Source organism: Cervus canadensis, chromosome 3 (genome assembly GCF_019320065.1).
Source record: "Cervus canadensis isolate Bull #8, Minnesota chromosome 3, ASM1932006v1, whole genome shotgun sequence".
Lineage (NCBI taxonomy): Eukaryota > Metazoa > Chordata > Mammalia > Artiodactyla > Cervidae > Cervus > Cervus canadensis.
The window spans coordinates 14053654-14075055 of NC_057388.1; the positions used below are offsets into that span (position 1 = coordinate 14053654).

The 21402-nt window shown below is 36.7% G+C and overlaps 1 protein-coding gene across 5 annotated transcripts in view; it reads left to right on the top strand.

The window, feature by feature from the left end:
• C1GALT1 (core 1 synthase, glycoprotein-N-acetylgalactosamine 3-beta-galactosyltransferase 1) overlaps positions 1–21402 on the top strand; it is a 64034-nt gene that overhangs the window by 32924 nt on the left and 9708 nt on the right. For 2 of the 5 annotated variants that reach the window (XM_043462674.1, XM_043462673.1), the window contains 2 exons: positions 3072–3739; positions 10112–15074. In XM_043462674.1, coding sequence (XP_043318609.1) covers positions 3072–3739; positions 10112–10330 — 887 coding nt within the window. In that variant the 3' untranslated portion in view covers positions 10331–15074. Of the gene's footprint in view, positions 1–3071; positions 3740–10111; positions 15075–15241; positions 15314–17012; positions 20386–21402 lie in introns of those variants that run through there. The other 3 variants (XM_043462675.1, XR_006268451.1, XM_043462676.1) reach the window with 3 other exon arrangements.

A 21402-nucleotide genomic window follows, 5' to 3' on the forward strand; every position in this document is an offset into this window, starting at 1 on the left:
TTTCATTGTTCATATCTATGTCTTTGGTTTTTGCTGTTATCTTGTTTTAGTCTTAGTTTTTGCTTAGTCTTGTTTTCCTAAAGAAACTCAAGCGGTATATGTGAATTTCAGTTTATTTTTTACCAGTGTCTGACATAACTAATCTAATCTTTTCTCCTTTTGAGAGGCATAAAACTGTTAGGGCAGTAGAAAACTAGGAATGTGTTATACCCATATGAAGTGACCTCATCTCCTGGTCTTCTCCCTCTAACCAGGTGTTCTCAACCGTGTCCTCTCTGTGCCCCTTAAATGCTGCTTTTCTCTCGGTTTCTGTTCCTTGGCTCTTTCTTTGCCTGTGTGATGTCATCAGTCCTCATAATTTTAGTTTCCATCTGTTCTTTGCTGTCTTTACCTTAACCTAGTTCCACACAGTATGAGAAGACATTCACAATTCAAAGATCTCTGCAAATGGTGATTCATTTGACGGAAAATACAGCAGCTTGGAAAAAAAGTTGGAATTCTGGGATGCAGCAGGTCCCACATTAAGGGGTGTTTCTTATCTTTTTGGCAGTGAATTGCTTCTTTCCTACCTCTCAATCTGAGATTGAGGGTGAGGTACACATCCTGGTTATTTTGTGAACTAGCAAGTACATGCATCCTGTGACAAGGTGTCATGTGTGTGAGTGTTCATGGGACAGCGGTTCATCTCTGAGCAGCTGTGTTCCTACCATAGGGCAGTTTGACCACTGTGCACCGGCTCTGTACCGTTGCTCTAGGCTTTACTTGTTCAGTGGGAGCCAGGCTTCTCTCCTGGTAGGCTGTTCTAGATCAGCCTCACTGCAGGCGCATAAATTAGGACCTACTTGTCCGTCTACAGAAGTATGCTGAAGGTCTGTTTCTGGCAGACTTAGCATATAAATCATACTCCTTCCTCTCCTTTCCAATCCTAAAATGTTTTCTTCCTCCTATTTTTATGTAACTCACTACTTTCTGCCTAAGTCAGAAACTGTGAAGTCATGGTAGGTGCTTTCCTCTGCTTCCCAATCAATCCTGTTTCTCGTAAATGTTAACAGTCTGCTTCTTTACTGTCTGTTAGGGTACTTCTCTCAGTCTGTAGCATACTTCCCCTAAATCAGACCTTCAGTTATATCCACGTACTTGCACTCAACCAAACTTCACCGTGTCTTTTGTCCTTTCTTCTGGTGAATTTCATTTAAAGACCTAATTTCTGCATTGTCTCTTATTTTTCCCGATACTGCCTTATATCCCCTTCTTCTCTGTTCTAGCCAACTTCCCATTTCACTATTCTGTAGTGTTTATCAGCCATTACTTTACCCCTCAGTTCATTGAAACCTTTTCACATACCTCTGTTACAACATCTCTTAATATACAGCAAGTATTGGTTTGCATGCCAAGTTCCCATGCTAGAATGAATTCTTCTGTGGCAAAACATGTGTTTTATTCATCTTTTTATCTCCTGTACCAGCGCATGCCCATCACAGAGTGATGAATGAATGAGTAATTGAAAGAACGAGAAAGGCTGTCTACCACATTCCAACTGTAGGGAGAAGGGTGTCTTGCTCTATATGAAACATATTAAGGATTTCTGCTCCCACCACAGTCCTTCCTGCCCAGGATTTGGCATATATGTACAACTAGGAGATTGAACCCCTCCACTGTATGAAATTTGAATGCTCTCTGCCTGAAAAGAGGGCAGTTTTGTCTGGGTTTGGATTGCAAATTCTTGATATTCAGAGGGACAGTTAGACTATTTTCATGCCCTTCCCAGCATTTGTCTTTACTCTCTCTCAGTCAGTTAACCAGAAATGTATGCCTCTAGCTGTTAATTTTTCACAGGACTGAGCTTTTGTAACTGATTGACCTTAACTTCAAGGATGTTTCCTCAGGATGCTACCTAGAGTGTTGCTACACAAAGTGCAATTTTGTAGAGTCATGCTGGTCTACAACTAAAACAGTATTGACATCAGAATTAAACAGTTAGAAACTTTTATGGTAATTGGACAATAATTTTGTGTAAATCTAAACATAAAAACTTAGGGCTTGTGTTTTGTATTTATTTTTGAAATTTTATTTTATTATTCACTTTTGGCATGTTGCAAAAATGTCAACTACTAACTCTAACTACTGGAAATAAAAATTGATCGTTCACCAAGCACTGATCTGGAATCTCATAGTTGGAGTCTCTCTCTGGAGCAGTGTTATTCAAAATGTTGTCCTGGCCCAACAGCCTGTGAATTGTTTGTTAACCTGTCTGCATCCTAATTAGAAGCTTGCACCAGAATGTAACTCAGTAAATCTTACTGCTTAGAAAAATGGACTTTTTGGTAGATTGTAGCAAGACTTCCTTGATGAAAGAAGTAAGATGTTGCTTTATTATTATTTTTTAACTGTTTGTTTTATTTTTGGCTGTGCTGGGTCTTCATTGCTGAGCATGGGCTTTCTCTGGTTGTGGCGCATGGGCTTAGTTGCCCTGAGGTATGTGGCATCTTCCTGGAGCACGGATTGAACCCATGTCCCCTGCATTGGCAGGCAGATTCTTGTCCTCTGCACCACCAGGGAAGCCCAATGCATTGCTTTATATTTTGGCATAAGCGCCCTGTTTCTTTGCAAACCAATACTATGAAAAACGCTGCTCTTGACAATCTTGGAAATACTACCTCTGCTTGTTCTTCTGTTCTGTTTCTGGTGGATTTGCACTTTGGAATGAGGTATGTTACTATAAGAAATGATATCAGCTTTGCATTAACTCATCTTTTTCGAACTGGGGTAGTCATGAAAATCTTTTTAAAACTACCTCAGGGTACTTGTTGAAATTCATAACACAAGATGTGGACTCCAGGATGAACTGCTGCTTCATTAGTCTGTGTTTCCTGCCCTTCAGAAGCTTGTTCATAGCAGTGAAAAATTCCTGTCAATGTTGTGTTTCTTTCAGCTGAATCATTAACAGTAGAGAGGTATATAGAAGGGGGACGGGAGTCTTTTGAAATTGTTCAAGAAAGTGTCTTCTTTGGTATAATTTATTTTGAATTTACAACTATGTAAATTAACTTTAAGCAATTTTTGTTTAATAGATGAGAACACTGACATCGCTGAAAAGCTCTATCAGAAGGTTAAAATTCTTTGCTGGGTAATGACAGGGCCTCAAAATCTAGAGAAAAAGGCTAAACATGTCAAAGCTACATGGGCCCAGCGTTGCAATAAAGTGTTGTTTATGAGTTCAGAAGAAAACAAGGACTTCCCTGCTGTGGGATTAAAAACCAGAGAAGGCAGAGACCAACTGTACTGGAAAACGATTAAAGCCTTTCAGTATGTTCATGATCATTATTTAGACGATGCTGATTGGTTTATGAAAGCAGATGATGATACTTACGTTATACTGGATAACTTGAGATGGCTTCTCTCAAAATACAACCCTGAAGAACCCATTTACTTTGGGAGAAGATTTAAGCCCTATGTAAAGCAGGGCTACATGAGTGGAGGAGCAGGATATGTACTGAGCAAAGAAGCTTTGAAGAGATTTGTTGAGGCGTTTAAAACAGACAAATGTACGCACAGTTCCTCCATCGAAGATTTAGCACTGGGGAGATGCATGGAAATTATAAATGTAGAAGCAGGAGATTCCAGAGATACCACTGGAAAAGAAACTTTTCATCCTTTTGTACCAGAACACCACTTAATCAAGGGTTATCTGCCAAGAACCTTTTGGTACTGGAATTATAACTATTATCCTCCTGTAGAGGTAAGTTTAGAAATTTTATTACTGTATAGATACTTTGACTTTTATTTTTTAAAAAAACTAATAATGTGATGTTCTTTAGTATCTCCCTTAGTCTTTTTATATCGAATGGCAGTATAACAGAGCAGATGAGAACGAAGGTGTCAGCAATAGTAATTCCAATAAATATTTGTATTGCTGCATGCCTGGCACTAAGAATATAGCAGTAAATATTGTCAAGTTCCAACTCTTATAAACCTTACATTCTTGATGAGGAGACATACAATAAACAGGCTGACAAGTTCAGTTATAAAATAATTTTAGGTAGTGCAAGTGCTCCAGAGAACAATGGAGCCAGGTAAGAAGATGGAGAATGACCCAGAGTTGGAAGGGATACTTCAGTTTGGGCAAATAAAGAAGACTTCGCTAAAAGGGTAACTTTTGAACAGAAACCTGAGTGAGGTTAGAAAGCAGACTATGGGAAGATCTGGGTAAAGAGCCTTCTCATCTTCAGGAGCAATGCCTGAAAAGATTTTGGGGTTCAGAAAGACCTAGGTTCAAATCCTAGCTACTAAGCTCTCCCACTTAGTAGCTGAGTGACCTTGGATGGACAGAATTTGCCTAACCCCCGAGCCTGAGTTTCCTCGTTTGTAAGATGGACCTGAGCTACCTGTCTGATCCAGTGCATCACGATACAGGACAGGGTCTCTCATACAGGGAGTACCTGTAAGTCCTGGACCTCACTTGACACCTTAGCTGACATTCCTGAGAATTTTATCTAAAATAAATTATTAAATATTTCAAATATACAACTAAATATTTGAGGATATACTGTTTTGTACCCACCAACGACTGGGTACGCACACACAACACAACCAGCTTTACCAGATATTAGTCTTTTGCCACATTTGCTTTAGATTTTTTTTTTTAAATAAAAAGGTATAGAGATAGGTTAGGCCACTGTCCTCTCCTCAACCCATTTCTCTTAGCTCCTTCCTGAGAATTAACCACTGTAATGAGTTTAGTATTTATCATTACCATGTGTGTTTTTATGTTTTTCCTACATGTTTCTGTATTTGTAAATAATACATAGTATGTTGTTTTGCAGGTTTTTAAATAAGTAGAATTGTACCACAGGCATACTTGGACATATACCTTTTTCATGCAACATTAAAATTTATCAACATTAATATGTGTATCTGCTTCATTAATTTTAGACTGCTGTATAATAATCTAATATATGAATATACAGTAACTTACCCATCCTCCTGCCTGTATATATTTAGTAAGCTGTTGCCAGTTTTTCACTATATGAGCATTGCACTAATAAGTGACTGGAGACCAGGAATCACAGAGTCTAGCTTTTATCTTTTTTTTTTTTTTTCCATTTTATTTTATTTTATTTATTTATTTTTTATTAGTTGGAGGCTAATTACTTCACAACATTTCAGTGGGTATTGTCATACATTGAGAGTCTAGCTTTTAGACTCAGTTCTGTTATTGATTAATGTCTTGAGGCAAGTCACTGGTTCTGTTTACCTTTTCTCTGGCCCTAAGATAACCAATAATACACTTTATGGTACTGTTCTCTTCATTACAAGCCATTGTTTTCAAATCACCATCTAAAACAGCTGTTCTCAGCCAGGGGCTCTTTTTTGCCTCCCAGAGGACACTTGGGAAAATCTAGAGGCCTTTTTGGTTGTTTACTTAGTGGTTGCGACTGTCATCTAATGGGTAGAAATCCACAAGGTTGTAAACTTACTAGATGCTGAATATTCCACAGTGCACAGGACAGCCCCTCACAGCGGAGCATTATCCAGCCCAAAATGTCAATAGCACTGAAGTTTCAAACCTTGACCTGGAACATCTGACCCGAGCTTTTAAGTTTTCAGCTTTAAAAGGAAATTTTAAAGCAAATTACTGCTTTTTCAGCTCTCAACCACCAGTGTGTTCCTGGTACTTACACAGAAGTGATAGCTAATCCTTAACGGTAAACCTACATTTAACAAGTGACAAAACAGACTCAAGAGAGTCACGTAACTTGACTGTCCTGATGAGTAGCCTTGGCAGTATTTGCAATCCCTCTCTGATTTTAAAAGCTCTTATTATTTCTATCATGGCCACTGCTGTCTGATTAACGTTATATGTGCTCCCCAAAGGAGGGTAGAGTATGTTAGAATAAATATTCTTTTGTTGGGATAAATTCCATTTGAATAAACAAACATTTTAAAGTTCAGTTTTATGTAATGAGATTCTTTGAATCCATATGCTAGCATCTTACTGCTATTATAGACGCAAGAATTTCCTAAACTGTAAAACACGTGTATTCCCAAGTCTGCCTTTTGATAGTCTGTTTTGGTTTTGGTTTAGTTTTGGGATGCTTTTTCGGTGCAAAGTTTTCTTAAGCCATCCAGGATTACTTGACCTCTTCCCTTCTCAATTCTGCACCCCTACTGTACAAAAATATACCTAAACTCAAGAACATTACAAATGCATAATAATGAAAACACCTAAATGCATGTAAGATTTCACCAAGAGTTTTTGATGTTGGATACACACAACAGTAATAGCAAAGGAGCATAATAATTGTTATTATTTTTAACCAGTAAAATACCCCACTTTGCCTTTAAAAGCACTGCCAACAGTTCCCACCTGCAAAATCCCTAACAATATAGTTTATATTAACAAATATTTACAGAGCACATATTTTATTTATTTTTAGTTGTATCGTGGATTTTTTTCTTTTGAACTTTCTGTTTGGCATTGGGATATAACTGATTAACAATGTTGTGATCATTTCAGGTGAACAGCAGAGGGACTCACCCGTACATATACATGTATCCATTCTCCCCCAAACCCTCCTCCCATCCAGGCACATATCTTATTTGAATTTTACTAGCTTTTTAAATGGGTGGGAAAATTTACATTTATTCTCTAAAAATTTATGAGTTATTTTAAAAACTGTAAAACAGACTGGTAAGTTCCAAAATTGACCCAGCCTAATTTTGCCCCTTCTCTCTCAGAAGGTTCTATATAAACCCAAAGTGAAACCACCCTTCTGTTATTATTCATCATTTAATGAATTGTCTTCTCCCTAAGGGAGTCGCTGTTTTCAAAGCTGTCCTGAATCTCTTACATACTTGCTTTCTCTCCTTCATAGTCACTAAAAATACAGTGCAGAAAAATTTCGTCTACAATTCAACATTATAAAGCAGTTATACTCTAATTTTTTAAAAAAAAGAAGCTCCGAAAAAGCAAATTTTATCTAGCAGGTTAGGGTGTGAAATAGTGTAGTTAATCAAAAAGTTATGTTCTTATGTTAGTCGTTCAGAACTTTTCATGCAGTTTCCTTTCACACTCCCTTCTCACTTCCTTAGAAGTGAATCTGTTCCTAGGAATGAAATCTTTTCCCTAGGGCTACAGTCTATTCCCTAGCAGTTGATTTTTTCTCACAAGAAAATTTGAAGTCAGTCATAATACAGTGGATTTAAAATACAGTGGATTTTCAAACACTAAAAAACATTCCTCTGTGTGTGAAATTGCCTTTTTTATAGGTCAGAAATGATCAAATATGGTTTTAGCATATTAATTCTTCAGTTTTATTTATATTAACTCTAATCCATTTGAAACTTACTAGTGTATATGGTTGATGTAGAGAACTCCTGATTTTTCCAAATTGTTAACTAATTATTCCAGTACCATTTATTAATAGCCCTTTTTTCACTGCTGATTTAAAAATACCTCCATTATTATCATTCACTATAGCATTACTTGGACTTCCCTCATAGCTCAGTTGGTGAAGGAATCTGCCTGCAGTGCGGGAGACTCGGGTTCAACTCCTGGGTCGGGCAGATCCCCTGGAGAAGGAAATGGCAATCCACTCCAGTATTTTTGCTTGGAAAATCCCACGGACAGAGAAGCCTGGCTGGCTACAGTCCATGGGGTCGCAGGAGTCGGACACAACTTACACAACTTAGTGACTAAACCACCACCACCACCATAGCATTACTTATAGTCGGGTCAGTATCTGAGATTTCAGTTCTGTTCCACTGTTCTATTTGGTTTTGGCTTAGTACCATATTGTTTTGAACCTTGTAGCTTTACAAATTCTTCAAATTATTAATCTAAGACTGTGTCTTTTCTCCTTTATTGCTCCCTCTCTTTTTCTTTTAAATTGTTTTGGCAACTCTCAAATTCTATACTTGTGCATAAACTAATTACTTTAGAAATAATGGATATCTTTGCCCATTATTTTTTAAATTTCATTTTAGGTCCCTTAGTAAATTTTTGTAGTTTTCTTCAAGTAAATCTTTATTTCTTAAGTATCTCCTTAGGTTTTTAGTATTTTTGTTACTCTTCTAATTGGTTTCTTTGCTTAACACTTTTAAACGAGTGTGTATATGGGTATATATATACGAAAGCTTTTTTTTTCCCTAAGCATCTTTAAAATCTGGCTCTGTTCCTGGGTTTTTTTATTTCTGATTATTTTTCACTTGACTCTGTTGAGTTTTGGGAGTATCCATAATCATATGCAAAGAACTAGGTACTTTGTTTCTAAGGATTATAGCTATTTTATTATATTGCCTTTTATTGCTTATAAATATTAACTAAATAATAAATTGAAAACTGATATCATTAAGCAGTTATTCTGGCCATCCAGTAAAAAAAAACCAGCACAATGGAGTGTAACATAATTACTGCAGTAAATCTAAGCAAAATATTATTATAATATTTCAGAGTTATATAAAATTGCTTCCAGAGAGGAGCCGGTAATTTAATATTAACCACTCTTGTTCTGGTCTTCAGTGGCCACTATGCGCTGGCCACTATAGTAGCTACTAACCACATATGACTATTGAGTATTTGAAGTATGACTACTGAAATTTAGATGTGCCCAGTAATAGAAATCATACTTGATTTCAAGGACTTAGCACAAATAAAAAGAATGATTTCATCAATAATTTAGAAAATATTGATCACCTGTCTAAATATTAAAATAATATAGGTTTATTCAGTTAAAACATACTCAAATTAATGTCACCTATTTCTTTCTACTTTTTAAGTATGCTGCATTTTGTGGTCACATATGTCTACTGGATAGAGCTGGTTTGATAATCACAAGTTGACTTATCTGTTTACTTTTCATATTTATTTCTATTTTTAAATTCCCTAAAAATGTAAAAAGTAGACACCAGATAATTTTTCAGTGTCTACATGTTGGTCCAAGAAACCCATCTATTCAGTTTTTGTTTCAAAGGCGAGTTTAGAAAAAGGTCAGAGAAAATACAATGGACGATTTCTTAATGATTTTTACTGCATTGTAAGCTGCATACTTCCAAACATGAATTATTACATGTTTGCTTTAGTGGATCACTATGAATCTTCTCTGGGAACTTGCCTGACTGTTTTTCTCCATGAGTCATTGCAAAGACAGTAGATAGTCTTAAGTTTTCTTGCAGTTATCTGAGTGAAGCAGTCTCCAGATGCCAATTTTGACCCCAGAATGACCTTGTGACTAACTACTTAATTCTGGGACCAGTTTTTAAAATTCTGTCTAATTTATTCCTTTTTTATTCTTTTCTGTTTTTGTATTTTTGTTGTTATTTTGTTTCTGTCTTCTTTAACTGCCCTCATGCCAGCTCAGAAATCTATGAGAATTATGTAACTGAACAAAAGTTTAACTGAGGGCCACCTGAATATGATTATTTTGTCAGTGTAAGCTAACATTTATTGAGCATTTACTACAGGGAAAGCATGGTACTAGCCATTTTATACAAATTGTCTCCTTTAAGTAACCATCTTTTTTGCATGTGGGGAAATTGGAGCTTATAGAGATTAAGTAGCTTGCCCCAGATTATACACTAGTAGGCAAAATATGGGCTCAAACCTAGGTATGACTTAGCACTTCCTCTCTTAAATACCAGATTGTTTGGGTTGATGTATTGATGAAGTTTTAGCTTGCAGATACCCTTCTGGGCAAGGCTTTGTAACCACTGAATGTTCTAAAGGTCTTTCTGAGGCAGAGCCAAGCAAAAATTTATAATGAGAAAATTATGAAGAGAAAGCAAAACTTGGAGAAATAGAACTTTGTCCTTTGTATAGCTGACTCTTTCATTTAAAGAAGTCTCAAGGTTTTCTACGTTTGGTTTTTTTGGAGGGGCGCTAATCTATAGGGTATGAGAGAATTTTATTTCAGTTAGATATACTTCAGCAATTTCATGTTTGAAAACACTTGGTTTCTTTCACGGGTCTAATAAAGCTTGTGGTTCTGCTTAGTTTGCGAGCTTTAATGCTTTGATTCTGTTAAAACTAGTGTTTCCTTTTTTATCAGTATCTTAATATTGTATGTAACAATATGCCATTTATTAATAATGCCTGTTTCTGCTACTTTTTTAGGGTCCTGGTTGCTGTTCCGATCTTGCAGTTTCTTTTCACTATGTTGATCCTACAACTATGTATGAGTTAGAATACCTCGTTTATCATCTTCGTCCGTATGGTTATTTATACAGATATCAACCTGCCTTACCTGAGAAGATGCTAAAGGAAGTAAGTCAGATATACAAAAATGAAGATAAAAAAGTAAATCAGGAGCCCTTGAAAGAAAAACATAAATGAAAAGAGGTAAAATGTCTAGCATTGCACTGAAGAAGAACTTCTTCATTTCTGATATAGAACACTGGAACCCCAGTGAGGAATTCTTTCCAAGTGAACATTCCATATTAGAAACCTTTCGTATGAATGACTGTAAACTGAAGCTTTAAGTGCGCTGTGAAGTCTGTTAAAATGTGTTTTGATACAGTAATATATATATGTATAAGAAAAACTTGTGTTTTTAAAATGGTGGCCAGGCAGAGGGACTAGAAAAGAGATTCGTTGCCTATTCCTGACCACATGTATTATTTTCACTGGGAAATTAAAAGTTAAACTTGCTAAAACTACACTGCACCATGTTAGTAACTCACACACGATGCTAAACAGATCTGCCTTAAAGAAAATTTAGAAGGAAATATTGTTGCTCAGTGTTGTCTGTAGAGTCAGAACATGAGTTTATATTTGCAGTATGATATAAATGAACCAACCACCCCCTGACACACACACGAACAGTTTTTGTCTAATGAAAATTTGCTGTGACTATTTATAATTGGTAGTATTTCTTCCAGAAGAAGGTAGAATAAGAATGGCACTTGTCCTGAAGTGCATTAATAAAACCACGTTTTGAAATTATCATGGGCCTTGACTGTATTATATACTTCACTCTAATTAATAGTTAATCTTCTGCAGAGTCCCCGCTGTCTCTTCTAAATGTGCTTAACCATTCTCAAATGCCATTCTGAACTATTAATATTTATTTACTGAAAGCATTATTAGCATTCAATAAACATGCATTTTTAAGTATTTTATTCCTAGTTTTACCCATTGTTAATTATGGGTAGCTAATGATAGTAAATTTAATGCTATTTGGAGATGCATTTCTTATAATAGTGCTATTCTCAGGAATCACTAAGTTACATTTTTAACTGATTATTTAAAACTCTGTCCAACTACATAATTATAGTTCCTTTCTTTCTCATTCTGTTGAGAGTTGAGAACTTGTTTGTGCCTTTCATAACTTGTTTAAAGCAGAGGTTTGAGATTCATTTTTAGGTTCTGAGGTGGCTGTTAGTTACACTGGCTAAATAATTTGTAAGATTTTGACCAGAGTTAATTAAAAACAGTAAAAAATGCAGAATGCTTAAACAAACTGAAATGTGTCAAATATTAAAAGACTAAATACTTAATTTATGAATAACACTGAATTTTGATGCTGACTTCCTTGAGGATGATTGTTTTTGTCAATGGACAGTTGGAACAAAGCAGAATACCCATTCAAGACTGTCATCAAAAACACATAAATGTTTCATTCTAATTTTGGTGACCCTCTATTTAAAGAATTTCTGGAAGGAAAGAAAATGTTAAATTTTAGTTGTTTTTAGCAATTATCATCTGAGTGTATCATAACAGAATACACCTCCTATATGATTATCTTAAATGTTACAAATAATTTACATTTCTCTTATGTTTTATCATAATGCTAATTTTATGTGGCTGTTATGCCATTGATTCTGCTGCTTAGCTAAATATTTTATATTTATTGTGCCAAAATATATCAAAACCAAGACCTCTTTGCATTGTGTATTTGAGAGGATGTTCATCCTAGTGGCTAATGATGGATTACTCTGTCAACATAGTGAAAACTTACACTAGTTTTTACCTATTAAATTTTTTTTTGTTATTTTCTTGGTGATATCAGCTGCCAAACTTTCAAGGCATTCTATTCTTTGAGCAACTCTTTACCTTGCTATGAATATGAATTTACTTGCTGTCCATATACACTACTTTTCTGTACTAGAATTATAAATTGTTTACCATAAACATCCAAAAACCTTAAAATTGACTCGTACAAAATCAGCATTGTGATGAATCCTGGGGTCTGGAGTCAGACCACCTGGGTTTAAATTCTTGTTCCGTCACTAGTTTTGTAGCCTTGAGCAATTTACTTAATCCTAACTCTGTGCCTCAATTTCCTCATCTGTAGACTAGGGACAGGAATACTACCTACCTCACAGGATTTTTATGAGGATTAAATGAGTGAATATGTGTATGACTTTTAAGAACACTGTTTGTCCCAGAGTATGGAATGCTAAGTGTAAAGTTTTCTTATTATTCTTTACCTTGGAGTATAAATATTTATTTTAAATGAATGAGAAATCTGCTTTAATCAAATCATATATTAAGGGAAATATTTCATACATTTCTTATAATAAGTAATAGCTAGTTTTTATTTGATGCCTACTATACACCAGGTAATGTGCTTAGATACTCGGTGTTAATCCTCACAAATTAGGGGTTACTCCCATATTATAGATGAGAAAACTGAGGCTCAGAGAACTAGTCATTTTTCCACTGTCAGAAAGTTAGTAAGTAACAGGGCTAAGATTAATACTCAGAGCCTGTGTATTCTCTGTACCATGTCAGCCTTGAGGTTAATCATGTAACATTATTTCCATTTTTACTTAATGACATGTGACATCTGATACATTGGCCAGTAGTTATCAAATTAACCAGCCAAAATTGTCATAATGATCCATAAATTGTGCTTCATATACTCTTGCCTGGGAACTTGATAAAATGGAGGTTTCAAGACCCCAATTCCAGAAATTTTGATTCTTTGTTGGGACCTAGAAGTATGCATTCTTCCCAGATACCCTTGGGCACCAGTTCTCAAAGTGTGGTCCCAATCCGCAGTGTCAGCATCACCTGGGAATTTGTCAGTAATGAGTCCTGGGTCTCACCCCAGACCTACTGAATCCCGAAACTCTAGTGATAGAAGCAAATAATTATGTTAAAACAAGCCCTCCAATTCCCCCCTAAACCTGGTGATCATATGCAAATCATCCTTATAACACACTGAGGATTACTTCCCCATAAGTGTGGTTATCTTTCAAAATTTAGATACAGCATAATATAATGTAGTTCTATACTATGGATCTAATATAGAATCACACTATATTAGTAAAAGACTAAAGATAATATAAATATATTTAGTAAGAGACTAAAGATAATATAAAAAGGTCAGTGAATCATTCATTTGACAGAATCCTTTAGCTTCTTCAGGGTGACTAATATCAGGGCCCACAGTAAAATATGAAGTTTAGTAGTTTCATATTAGGGCAGAAAATGTTCAGTAATTACTAGTAAGTACACATTAATTCATTAAAAGCATACCAAAATGTGGTATCAAAAATGTCCACAATTGGTGGTAAAAAAATTTTTCAATAGAGACAGTAAAGTACTATTATATAATATGCAGAATGTTTTTCTGCTAATTTTATCAAAATTTCATCACTTTTAAGGATCAGCTGACTGTTCTATAGGACGTAGTAAAGCAAAAAACTCTCCAAGTATTTAGTAGAGCACATAAAACCAGATTTGATGTGGATAATGACTTACTGTCTTTTACATGAAGATTTTTGTCCTCTGGGTAAATGACTTTAGTATGGTCTTAAACAGACTTCGCTGTCTTTTGTTCTCCAATAACAGTATACTTGTATTTCAAGTGGGAGGCTTGTAGATGATACAAAGCAGATTTTTTCCCAGAGTTCAGTTGTTTTCAAATACCTTAAACTTCAGAGGAGTTTCTGTTACATGTAAGAAGATTTGGAAATAAATGACTGACCAGGTTTTAATATTTTTAAAAGTATGGTGATTGAATTTGAACATTAAATTTACTAATTGGTTATTTTCATAATTGTTTGAGTATTAATTTTTCACTTCCTTGAGCCTGTTATACTGTATTATTACCAGATTGAGGCTTGAAAAATCCCTCATTTGATAGATTCGATGAAGTCTACCCTTTTATTCATTTAAATTTTCATTTCTTTAGAATATTTCACTTCTTTAGAATTTTGACAATTTCTATTTCTTTGTATTTATTGCCCATCTTTATTTCTTTGATAACTAACTTCCACTTTCTCACTACTCCTAATGCTGCCCTCACAAGATTAATTCAGCTATTCTTTGTGATTAGAGTTTGTATATATCACTTACATAATTTTATACCTATTGATATTGTTTCCCTATGAGATTGTAAGTAAAAGTTTGTCTAAGAATAATGCCTGCTGGCTCTCAGGATACTTGACCTACTTAAAAGTCTACAATTTTAAACTAATTTTAGATATTCAATTAAATGAAGTAAAACTATTTAAAATTATTTGGATTCTTCCACTCCCCAACTTCACTTTTTCTCAAGAAAAAACACCCTCATTTCACTGCTTATTTATAGTAGGCTTGACAGAAGCGTACTTAAGAAATCTGGGGGACAACCTGTGGTTTATGTTGTACTAAATATAACCTCTATTGATTAAAAAGATGGCTTATGTTTATATATTGGAGTTGAAATAGAAATTTTAGTTCAGATTAGAATGAGAAATTTTATAAATTCTCTTTAGAGAAACCAACTCTAAAACTAGTTTCAACTCCTTTACCTCTCTAGTTTTTAGTTTATATCAGCGAAGTTTAAATAACTTTACAGGGCCCTGCAGCGATCCATATATAAAGTATACTATTAGAGGGGAACTAATCTTACTGCTAAGCAGTGTGTTATATTGCCCAGAGGATGCTTGTGTTTTGGAATTTAAAAATTATGTAACGTAATAGTATCATGAATGATTTTAAAATGTCTGGTGACTTGCTTATTTTAAGTGATCACCAAAAAGTCAGAAAAAAAATGTATTTTTAAATGTTTTTTAAAGTGCCTTTTGAACATTTTTAAACAATGGATTTAAACAACTGCATAAAATAAATTACCATTTTAAAGCTGCTTTATCTGATTATTTTTAACTGATGTAAAAGTTGTGGGAGAAACATTCTTTAATGGGTAGTTTTGGGGTTATTTTACCAAAAATATTAAACAGTTTTCCCATCAAAGTTATGCAATTTAAATAGGCTAAAATAATTTTTACTGCAACATGTTATTTTTCTTTAAAGCAACAAAATATTCCACCTCTGATTTTGAATAATCTACATTGAAAAAACAGAAACACCTATGCTTTTGTCCAGGTAAGTGTGTATCTGTGTATCTATGTTAATAGGTATACATATATGTTATAGAAAGAACATACTGAAAAGAACATATGAAAAGAAAAGATTGCTTTCCTATTTCTTGGTATACTTTTATCTGTCATGTACACTTGAGAAATTTATTTATTCAGCTAATTATTTATTTGAATAATTGTGCCCAGAATCTACTAGGAATACAGAGGTGAACCACATATATAAGGTTTCTGTTCTCCTAGGGCCTTAATTCTACAGCTAGGCAATAAACAAGGCAGTAGATGAAGGAACACCGTGTTTCAGAGTGGTGTTAGGGGAAAAAAAGTGTGATATGGTAGAAGAATTTTCTGGGTGGGGTGTCAGGGAACACCTCTGAGAAGGTAATATTTGAGCTGACCTGAATGACAGACATTTTATATACTTCAAAGATATTTATATCTATGAAGTTCTTTGCTCCTACTAGGTAAAAAATATAGTAATAATATTGTTTCCCACGTCTGCTTAATCATGCCTTGGGCGTATGTGAAGGCTCACTGCCTTGTCTTTCCTCCTCCTATTCCTGTAGCACTGGAATCATACTCCTGGTGACATTGAGGTTGAATTTCACTTTCCATTGTTGTTGTCAGATTGTAGAGCAATGGTAAAATCTAGACAGGAGTTTGAAAGAGAACTGATGATTCTGTTTTTTTCTTTAGTTTTATGCAAGGATATCATCCTTGTAACTGTACTGTTCATGTGTGTGAGAGATAAGACTAGAAAGGTCTGATTATTTTAATAGTTGAATTTTTTCTTTAAAGTATTATTTGTTACTTTTTCATGCTGGTAAGATTTATGTAGTAATTTTATTTGACGAGATGAAGGTATATGCTTAGAGTAATTAGGAATAGAAATGATTTGTTGTTCATAAAAATTAATTTTTACAACCAATCACCTGGCTGAATTTTCCCTCACTTCCTGCCTTTGAATTTCTGGCTCTTTGAACCTTTCCCTATTCTTTGCTTCTCTCATCCCATGTCTTTGCTTTTTTTCTCTTCTTCCCATTGGCAGCAGTACTTTTGTTTCTTTAGGCTTTTTTGGTTTTGTTTTTGCCCCCATTTCCTATCAGCAGATGTGTTTTAAAGATTTTTTTTTTAGATCACGTGTTTTTGGTGAATTTCAGTTCCCTCTCACCAGCTGAAGAAACTTTCCTAGAATCAACAGAAAGGAGAAGGAAGAGAAAATTTCCTAGAACTAATAGAAAGGACGCAGAGAATACATGTCATCGGAATCCTAGAATTTTCTCTCTTGTATGGAAATGTTTCCTGCTAGAACCTACCCCTCCAAAAATATGGGTGCATTTTTTTTTTTTTTTTTGGTACTTGAAAACCAGTGAGAATCTGCCTTACTGTTTTTAACCCCAAATTGGTATCATCTCGTCTGGCAAAAGTGGTGTGCGAGGCTTTGAGTGCTCTTCGTGGCACCCTTGTGGCACCAAGGGCTTCCTTTGTGGCTCAGCTGATAAAGAATCTGCCTGCAGTGTGGGAGACCTGGGTTGGCAAGATCCCCTGGAGAAGGGAAAGGCTACCCACTCCAGGATTCTAGCCTGGAGACGAGTATAGTCCATGGGGTCACAGAGTCGGACACGACTGGCGACTTTCACTTTCATCGTGGCAGAGGTATCTCTCCGGAGCAGAATCACAGGTATTTTCTATTTTATTTGAAACAGTGAGGTGGAGAATTCTCCTCTGGTTGGCTGTTCCCGGCTTCTCTGAGTGCTGTCGTCTTGTGCTGTGACTTCCACCTACCGCTGTGTTTGGTCCTGAGGAAGGAACTTGTCCTCTCCCTTATGCAGCAGAGCAGAGACCAGATGTTCCTGGATGTTCCAGAATATCAGAAGAAAAAGTGCAGAGAATAATTTATGAGAGCTGCCTAGAAGGATTGGGATCCTCTCACTGCTCACCAGACCGTCTTTCCCTTGCCTTTTTTCCAAAGCACCAGCGGTAGCTGAACCACCCCCACTAGAAGCATTCCAGATACCACTACATTTTTATAGAGTGTCCACCAAATTGACATCTACCCTGTGTTAAATAAAGAAGCTCTTCCTTCACCCCAGGTTACAGCTCTCACACTGCACTTCCTGCTGGAGAACTGACTCCTCCCCTGGGAAACTGACAGGGAAACATTCACTGTCTTCAGAGGAAATCCCATCTTTACCCAGAGGAGTGTGGTCTGGATTTGTGGTCCCCATGTGGAAATACCAAGTCATCTGTGAAAGTGAAAGTCACTCAGTCGTGTCCAACTCTTTGCGACCCCATGGGATTCTCCAGGCCAGAATACTGGAGTGGGTAGCTTTTCCCTTCTCCAGGGGATCTTCCCAATCCAGGGATTGAACCCAGGTCTCCTGCATTGCAGGCAAATTCTTTACCAGCTGGGCCACCAGGGAAGCCCAAGTCTTCAGAGGAAATCCCATCTTTACCCAGAGGACTGTGTCTGGATTTGTGATCCCCATGTGGAAATACCCAGTAATCCAACTTCAGTGTATCTGGTGAAGTCTGTATTGTTCATTCTTAAATAAATCCCGTTGGAGCAGCAGCAGCCAAAGCCAGGTGAAGGCTGCTGAAGCCAGGTGAAGGTGCAGGCTCAGACCTGTACCTGTTCTGTCTCACCGCATTAAGGGTTTTAAACTGGCCTTAGGATCCAATTCCAGCTATATGCTCACTTCACTATAACAGTCATCAACCTTGAAACGTAACAGAAGTTACTTGATAACTTCATTTACATCATTTTCCTCTTTAAAAATTAGCCACTTTCAAATCTTCATCTTCTTTAAAGTGTCAAAATTTTAGAAGTGGAAGCAGAACAAAAGAATTGGGAAATAATGAGTGAATCACCTGTGTTTTCTTAGTGATCCTAAATTAGACATGTGCCCTGCTATTTCTGCAATCTGTAAGTAATAATGACATTTAGTGTTATTTTCCATCTGAGAGTCTCATTATTTTACCGTTAGACTTTCTTTTCATGTTTTATTGTCCTTACACTCTTCGGCTACTGAATCCTCAGATTTACCAAATGGAAAGCTGTTCAGAAGTCAAGTGACTCAACAAGTGAAGCAGAACTGAGTGGTAAAATTTAACCTGAGTCTGAAGTTTCAAAGAACACCAAGACCCACTTTCCTTTACTGACTTAAAAGTGGGACGAAATGAAAAATTACTTGGTGCTCACGAATTTTAAGATCACAAATGACCTCATTTAGGGCTAATTGATTATCTCATAATAATGTAAATAAATTTGCTCTCTATTAACTCTAGATCACTGCATAGATTATTTGAAACTCACTTATCAGAATATCTTTTCAAGGGTTTTCTTTTTTAATTGTTTGCATTTAGAACTTTTGATGCGGAATTACCCAGACTTCTTGCCATTACTGAAATTCAAATAAGCGAAGCAAGGAAAATAGAAGGTGTGAAAATATAAGGCAGTGATTGTACCCAAAAGCACAATTATTATCATCAGTTTGTTTGTTTTTTTTAATAAAATTAAAGTAGATTGGTCTACTTTGACACTGTTTTCTGCATATTCCACCTTATGTGATAGAATGGAAGGATGTTAGTGATTTCCACCCTAAAAGTGACTGTACTTCTCACACCTAAGAATTAAAAATCAACCTCACCCCATAGCATATCATGTTAAAATTAAGAGCTGTCATGGTTACCTCTTTCATCTCTCCACAGGTAATTCTTCCCAAGGTTCAGCCTAAGCTATTCTGTGTACAGAAGGTCAGCAAACATTTGATTTATTTTGTTAGATTAATATAAGTCAAAATCACACCCAGGAAGCTGAGGTGTGGTAATAGAGACTTCAGATCTCCCAATACCCTAATTCTAAGCCCGTCAGTCAGTATTTTCTTCCACGTGAGAAAGAATGACAACTTGACAAGAAACAATCCGGCTTCTAGAGTCAAGGCACACTAGGCTATAAGAAAAACTGGCATAACAGGATGGCTTGCTTTAGGGCTGGAGGAGTGTTCGGGGGTAAACCTAGCCCAAACCCCTTGGATTATAACCACAGCAGACAGGGGTGTTACAGTTATAAGGTGTATGTCATGAAGTCACAATCTTAGATCCTTTTAGTTGAGCAAATATTTATAGATGACCTACTCTCTGCAAACCTCTGTGGGAGATAAAAAGATAAATGAGACGTAATTCTTGCTTTCTCAATCTTCAGTGTCTTTCTAATTTTCAACTAAATACGTAATTCAATTTTCCCCCAATATTCTTTTTATTCTTACAGTTCTTGGTGTACGATTGTCTCCTGGACATCATTTAATGCTCATACAATTCCAACTAGTAATTTTATTTTTTGCTCTCAATTCATCTCCCCACTCTAAGGTCAAGACCAGCGTGGTGAATGGGAGTGTTGGTGAATAATTCCAGTCAACTGTGCTGTCAAGCTGAAATCACATCAGGCATGTGACTTGAACATACAAAGTCAAAATATATTCACAATTTCTGTGCCTCTGGATTTTTCACCTTTTCATTGTTAGCTTTCAGTACCATTTTTGGTAGGTGAAATTGAGGCTTTAAAAAAGCAAAATCAAAGCTCATAATGCAATTTTAAAGTACAACAAAAGTTATATGTTAAACTGCCAGATCATTTGCCCGTTCTTTCTTGAATTAAGCACAGCACCCACTTGCGTGCATGTACACACACACACACACTTTGGAGATCTCTGGTGAACAGTCTATTGTCAGGGTTAATGGGACTTGTGAGGATCTGCTGCTGACCTGAGCGGAGCATGCAGAAAGTTAGGTGGTAAGTGGCCTTGAGAGTCTCTCCTAGGGAGAGGGAACAGGGAAACTCTCCAGGAAGATCCCCTGGAGGAGGGTGGGCCCTTCAGTCTTTCTTATTCTGTATACTTGGGGCAAGGCTGCCTGGCCCTTAGACACCAATACAGGTAGCCCCCGCTTTAAAAGTTGCTCTCCTCCACTTTGCTTTTACAAAACACCTATATTAGTACCTGTTTCCCGACAGCTCAGTTGGTAAAGAATCCAACTGCAATGCAGAAGACCCCGGTTTGATGCCTGGGTCGGGAAGATCTGCTGGAGAAGGGATAGGCTACCCACTCCAGTATTCTTGGGCTTCCCTTGTGACTTAGCTGGTAAAGAATCCGCCTGCAATGTGGGAGACCTGGGTTCAATCCCTGGGTTGGGAAGATCCCCTGGAGAAGGGAAAGGCTCCCCACTCCAATATTCTGGCCTGGAGAATTCCATGGACTGTAGAGCCCATGGGGACGCAAAGAGCTGGACACGACTTGAGTGACTTTCACTTTCACTTGTTAACCCAAAAAAATCCAAAGAAGACTTTTGCTTTTGTGGAGAAGGTAGGAAAAGTGAAAATACCATTCCACAGCATTGATTTTGCTGTGATAGAGCCGTTACAGAGACAGAGCACACCCTCCCGAGAGGAGGGAGAGTGGCACCACCAAGCCCTTCCCCAGGGACTACACTCAGCATCTCAGCATCACACCACCCTCGTTTTGAACTGTGTCTGTGAGCATCTGTGCTCCATCTCAGTTTATTTTGTGCATCTGTTCGCAAGATGTGTCCTAAGGTAACTGCTTCTTTGCTTTATGCCATTTCAGCTTATGAAAGCTTTCATAGGAACGCTCCACTTTCGGAGAGCCAGGAAACCTGTATTTAGCTGATCACTGGATAAGGACTGCCCAAGGAGACGGCATGATTTTGGACAAGGTAGCTCTCTTCAGTTGAGGGTAATTCTTGGAACTTGATTGAGAACCATCAGCTGCCCACACTCCCAGCAGCTGGGGAATAACAGATGCCTCAGACATGCAGGGGAGACCGGACCCCACCTCACCACAGATCCACTGTAGTGGTATCCACGACAGAATCTCAGTAAAAATCTGGCCATGAAAGCTCACCTGTGGCTTCTGTCTTCAGTCCTTTATCGTTTTGTTTTCTTTTGGCTCTTCAAGAGTATCCAGACCTTCCCACTCTCTCACCCTTTGTGCTTTGATTTTTCAATGCTTTAAAACATTCCCAGTTTAAAGATTGAGAGTGAAGCTAAAACAATACTTGCCCGAGAACTCCTTAGATTGC